At 47.5% G+C, this 6,560-nt stretch overlaps 1 protein-coding gene across 1 annotated transcript in view; it reads right to left on the minus strand.

The window, feature by feature from the left end:
• The window catches only part of Mccc2 (methylcrotonoyl-CoA carboxylase 2), an 89,218-nt gene that overhangs the window by 31,402 nt on the left and 51,256 nt on the right, over positions 1 to 6,560 (minus strand). The window contains exon 7 of the mRNA XM_004623019.2: positions 1,859 to 1,972. Within this exon, the coding sequence (XP_004623076.1) occupies positions 1,859 to 1,972 (114 nt within the window). The remainder of the gene's footprint in view (positions 1 to 1,858; positions 1,973 to 6,560) is intronic.

Genomic DNA, 6,560 nt, shown 5'->3' on the forward strand with positions numbered 1-6,560 from the left:
ATGTGTGCGGTGGGGGAGGAGGGGAGACAGAGAGAGACTGTGTGTGTGACTAGGGGCTGAACCCAGGGTCTTTGCACTCAGCTCTTTTTAAATTATTTTTTTTTATTTTCAGACAGGACTGCACTAAATTGCCCGGGTTAGACTGAAACTTGAAATTCTCCTGCCTCAGCCTCCCAGAATGTTGCCACCATGTCTGGCTTACTTTCATTTATGAGTAATCTTTCTGAATAATTTATGCATTCTAAAGGCTCAAAAAAGCCAGATGTAGTGGTGTACACCTTTAATCCCAGTTCCCGGGGTGCTGAGACTGGAGGATCACTGCCAATTCAAGGCCAGCCTGGGCTACACAGTGAGTTCACACTCAACAGAGAATACAGAGAGCGCCTGTCTGAAAATAGCAACATAAAAAATAAGTAACTACTAAAACCGACAAAGACCTATTTCCAAAGATACTCCAATATGATTCTAGTCAAACGCCCGGTGAAGGTTGGGCATGGTGGTTCACCGCTCTAATCCTAGCAATCAGGAGGCTAAAGCAGAAGGACTATAAATTTAAGCCCAGATGGAGAAACTTTGTAAAATACTGTCTCAAAAAAATAAAAAAAAGTCTGGGGATGTGGCTCAATATAAAGACCCCAGGTTTGATTCCTAGCATTGCACAAAGAAAGAAAGAGCAAGAGCAAGCGAGCGAGAGAGAGCAAGAGCGAGAGCGAGAGCGAGAGCGAGAGCGAGAGCGAGAGAGAGAGAGAGAGAGAGAAAGAGAGAGAGAGAGAGCAAGTGAGTGAAAGACGAGCGAACCTGTAATCCCAGCTACTGGGGAGGCTGAGGCAGGAATGGATAGCCACTTCAAAGTTAGCCTGGGCAACATGGTGAGACCTATCTCAATAAAAATTAAAAAGCATTGAGAATACAACTCAAAATCCCTGGGTTCAATCACTACTACAAAAAGAAGTGACCCCAATGAGGCAGGCTCTCAGCCCACCAGGATGGCTGTAATCAGGCAGATACATAACAGCAAGTGCCGGTGAAGACGTGGAGCCACCAGAGAGAGCCTCACACTGCAGGTAAGCATGTAAATGTGCTCTGGATGGTGTGCGGCTTCCCCAAACGGTAACCAGAGTCACCACTTGACCAGCAGTCCCACCAGCAGGTGTACACTGCATAGAAATGAAAACAGCCCCCTGCCGAAACGTGCTCGCTGCACACCCACAGCACAGCTAGTCACCATACCCAAAAAGGAGAAAAACCCAAGTGGCTGGCAACCAAGGAACGGAGAAACACAAGGCAGCACATCCGCACACTAGAATGTTTACTCAGCCACAAACACAAGTATAGTGATTCCTTAAAAACTAAGCACAGAGTACTACAGAATAACCCAGCAACCACTCTTGGCTATAGACCCAAAAGAAATGCAGGTAGGGACTCCACACAGATGTCTGTACGTTCATACTCATAGCAGCGTTATTCACAGTGGCCCCAAATGGAAGCAACCCACAGATCCAATGATGAATGGATGGATGAAGAAGACATACAGACACACGATGGGAACGAAATTCTCACATTAGCTACCACACGGATGACCTGTGAGGTCTGTATGCTCAGTGAGCTAGCCAGCTGCCCAAGGTCCAGCACTGGACTCAGACTCAGAGCCAGGAGGACATGCTGGGTGCCAAGGAGCAAGAATGGCAGTCGAGTGTGGAGACAGGCAGCTGTGGCAGGTGCACAACGACCTAACGTGCGGAGGTCGCAGAACCGCGCCCTCAGAAACGACTACAACAGTATGTTCTAAGCATGCTTTGCCACACTATTTTGTTGGGTATATTTAACTTCCATCAGTCCGTTGAGATTATGTTCTTACCAGAGGGGGTCCCGCCAAGAAAATGGTTCCCTGCTTGCGCACGATGATGTTCTCGTCGGCCATCGCAGGCACATAGGCGCCGCCCGCAGTGCAGGAGCCCATGACCACGGCGATCTGGAGGAGAAAGACAGCGGTGAGACAGGGCTCCGCCAGGGGGGTGGGCACCTGCGCTCCGGGCTGCGCAACATGCGGGGCGTGGGCCCTGCGAAAATGCAGCGTCTGGAGCAGGGTCCAGACTTGAAAGACTGACGTCACACTCACAAAACGCATGAACAATCTTCCTGTCAGAGAACAGACTGGCCCGAGAAGCCTGAGCAGCTAGTGGCAAGAAATAAAACCCACAATACACCCAACTTAGTAACACAGCATCAAAAGGACACATTTTAAATCTAATAATAACAGTAAGCCTTCTAAAGAACCACCCTTACCTCACAGCAGTACTGAAATAAGGCTTCAAGTGGGTGTTACTAATGTTTTTGTTACTCCAAATACAGTACTTTCTAAATACAAACATTAACATTATAGTTAAAACTCTTGTTCAAATACCCGGATGAGCAACTCATGACCTTAGAAAGGAGGATGACAAGTTCGAGTCCAACCTGGGCAACTTAATGACCTACCAAGACCCTGTCTCTAAAGCAAGGTCGGGTAGCTGGAGATATAACTCTGCAAATGCCCTGAGTTCAATCCCCAGTACCAGAAGAAGAAAAAAAATGAGGAGCCAATGTGGGACTGCATGCCTAGACTGAGGAAGGAAGATCACTCAAGCCCAGGTGTTTGGGGCCACCCTAGGCAACATTTTAGGACCTTGTATTAAAAGACAACTGAAAAAAAAATCTCACTTAGAGGAAAGTCTACAGTGTTAGAGCAGAGTTATGTGTACAGGGTGTTCATGGTATTATTTGCTCTTATGTGATGAAAATTTTTCCATTAAACAAAAAAGTTTTTTAAAAAATTCTTGCTCAGAGATTAATATAGCAGAAAGAATAATGAATACAGGTTTGACTGATTACCCCTAGATTAAAAAAAAAAAAAAACACTGAAAGAAAAATAAGTATATAATGGATAGTCAAACTGTCACGTAAATGTAATTTTTACTAATTCCAGTATCCTCCCAGCTTGCCTAATAGACCTGGAATGTGCATTCTGAGAAACAGCACGCATACACTGCTCCTAAACCCACGGCGGACACAGCGTGGGTGAGCTTTTTCCTTGGCAATGGCCATCACAAGAGCATCTGATCCTTAGCTAAAGCTTTTGTGTATATTAGTAAAAGCGGCTGCAAGACGCCCTGCTCAACCACTACAAAGGTATGCATCGCCCCAGGCTTTACTGATACCCAGAAGTTTGCTTTAAACCGTAACTACAAAAACTCCTGCCCACGCACACAGGAGGCCCTCATCGCGGCACGTTTACAAAAGGAAGAAGATACAAATAAGCTGCACTTCATCAACACAACATTGTGAGTAGATAAATCTGTAAATGGGTAATTTCTTTAAAAGGCCAGCCTGCATTCCACAGTAAGACCCTGTCTTTAAATAAATAAATCACACTATGTAGGCCTTTTTTATAGATTCCACAGGAAGCAAAAGACACAATTTTGCCATCTCACCCTGTGCTCTGCACTAGAACACCAGGTTTGGCTCAGATCTCCATACCCCAAAAGCAAAAGTCAAGGAACTTAAGAAGTAGAAGTTAAAAAAAAAAAAAAATTTAGATGCGATGTGTACATGTGCCAGCTCCTCTGTGAATGCTACCTCTATGGACTGCAAGCAGGGACTAATGAAATAGTTTTTAAAAATCACAAGGAAGAGAAAAAACAAGAGACAGACAGATACAAGCAGAAAGAGAGGGTATGGCCTTGACTGCCCTAGGGTAACACCTGCTCCCTCATGATGCCCACCCTGTGCATGTCTGCTACCATCCCCTTCCTTTACGATGGCTTCCATTGTTAAGTAATCACACATGAACACCTACAGAGGTGGTAAATTACTGCTCTTTACCCACCATCCAAACCTACCATTTTCACCCTCAATGATTCTGGCAATGGTGCTAGCTGTGTACGACAATGGGTCCTCCTGCTAATGCCTAGAACTTTCTTCACACAGGAATGAAGACACAGGCAGCCGAGATAGGGAACAGGGAAAAAGGAAGGAAGGATGGGTGTCACTGTCAGGGAACCAGAACCGAGTCGGTGTGAAGGAACAGGCCTGCGTGTCTGCTTGCTTTCTCTCCACGCCCTGCACGCTGTCCCCATCTACTGTGTGGGGCAGGCTGTAATCAAGCTTCCTTTTCTTCTTAGCTGTTTTAAATTGATTTATGTTTGTGGTGTACGAATGACTGTACCCATCTTGGGGAAGTGGCACACACACACACACACACACACACACACACACAATCACATCTGATCGTTTTTACCTCTCTTCCTGGTATTCCCCTTTCCCCTCCTCCCCTTGATATTATTGTTCTGGCAACGTATAGACATTTGCCAATACTTATTAGCTTCCTTGTGAAGAAAAACATTGAGTACCTGAACTTAAAATCCTTACTCATGCAAAGAAGCAAGCCTCTCACTAAACGTCCCACACTATCTGGGACAACAGCGTTCTGGGAACGGCAGAAAGGCCCAGAAAGGGTACAATCTCAACCCTCCCATGAAGAGGAAGGGATGTTGGACCCTGCCTATTTCCTCATGGCTGGACCTGTAGGCACACACACACTGCCAGACTGCTCAGAGACACGGGCAAAAGAGGACACCAGGCAGCAAGAGCCAGCAGAGGACCTGAAAGTTGGTTCTCATAACCAAGTCCCTGAGCACTGAAGAGATAAGGAAGACAGCAGTGCCCAGGAATCACTGCTCCAGAGAGACCCTCAATTCACTTACTCACAAAAGATGGTCTCAAGTCACCTTCTCACACCCCACTGGGAACAGAACAAAGGGTGGTGTGTTCCCCAAAGATGAAAAGGAGTCACAATGATCAAAGAATCTAGGGAAACAGATTTCAAAACTAAGACCTAAACAGGCATAGGAGAGTTCCATGAAAACAGGCAGAGAGGAAAAGGAGAGGAAAGAACAGCAACTGTCTGCAGTGTTCACAGCCAGGGATGGGGGTGGGAGGTGCGGGCAGAGGAGCTGGGAGGGATTTTGTCACAGTGCCATCAGACCATCTGTGTGGAATGAATGCTTTGCGTCCTCGCATAGCCATGCACTGAGCCCCAAGTCCTCAGTGGATGTCATCTGGAGGCTTTGGGAGGTAACGGGTTTAGATGAGGTCCTCAGGGTGGAGTCTCATGAAGGAACCAATGGCCTTGTAACGGGAGGGGACACAAGGTGTCTCTAGGCCCTCAAGATCCAGGCATGCTGGTCCCCAGAGCCGACTGTCATTCAAGCCACCCAGACTACGCTAATGCTGTGTCAGAACCCAAACTGACCGAGACTCCATGGGTGGAGGGGTAGGAGTGTGAGGAGAGATCTATCAGTTCAGTAGAAAAGTCTCCTAAGGAGCAGCTGACAGATGATGAACACATCCGCTCAGGAACTTTCAGTACAGCGCTGCGTCACTTCAGACGCATGCACCACAGCTCCTCTGCAGCAAGGAGCTCAACAGCACACTTCCCTGAGACCAGCGACCACACGCTCGCCAAAGGACAGGAGACCGTGACAGGTCAACTTCCAGCATGGGCCTTGTACCACCTCCTATGGAGACTCCTCCCCCGAGAACAGGGGGAATCTAGTGATCTTCTAGTTACAAGAGAACAGAGCCAGCAGTGGGGGACATCACTTCTGTGCTCAGGCCGTGAGAAGCTGTGTCTTCAGGTGCAAAAAAGACAGCGCTCTCGCCTTCCTTCCTGCTCGCTTTGAAGCCAGGTGATGTACAGCAAAATGCTCCACAAAATGGGAGAGCACACATGGCAAGAACCCAGCAGGACCTCTGAGAACAGCCAGAAGGAAGCGGATGAGGCCTGCAGGAAATGAATCCAGCCCACAAGCATAAGAGCAAGCCTGGACCTTTGCTGTCCCTCCTTGTCAAGCCCTGAGGGGACTCAGCCACGCAAGAGGCCCAGAGCTAAGCCCAGCTCCAACCCACAGAGTCATATCAGAAACATGGTTTTCCACAGTGCTGGCTTGGGGGATAATTTGTTCTGCAACAACACAGAGATAATACAGAGATCAAAAGTTATCTATTTTAGGAGACTAATGGAAGCACATCTGAAGATGAGATACTTTGTTCAGGAGTACTTTTGTATCGCTGCTTTTCAAATATCGATCTATGTAAACCAGTTCTCGCCGGAGCTCTAGGAAGGAAGTGTCTCTGTTGCTCTCAGCCGCTGTGCAGGACCCTGAGGAAAAGCTACACCAGGCCACGCCGCCATGGGCAAGGGAGACCCCAACAAGCCGGGGGGCAAGATGTCCTTGTACGCCTTCTTCGTGCAGACCTGCCGCGAAGAGCACAAGAAGAAGCACCCCGACTCCTCGGCCAACTTTGCTGAGTTCTCCAAGAAGTGCTCGGAGAGATGGAAGACCATGTCTGCCAAGGAAAAGTCAAAGTTTGAAGATATGGCGAACAGTGATAAAGCTCGCTACGACAGGGAGATGAAAAATTACATTCCTCCCAAAGCTGGCGATAAGAGAGGAAAGAAGAAAGATCCAAATGCACCTAAAAGACCACCATCTGCCTTTTTCCTGTTTTGCTCTGAACAT

The sequence above is a fragment of the Octodon degus genome, unplaced genomic scaffold, assembly GCF_000260255.1.
Source record: "Octodon degus isolate 3935 unplaced genomic scaffold, OctDeg1.0 scaffold00001, whole genome shotgun sequence".
NCBI lineage: Eukaryota > Metazoa > Chordata > Mammalia > Rodentia > Octodontidae > Octodon > Octodon degus.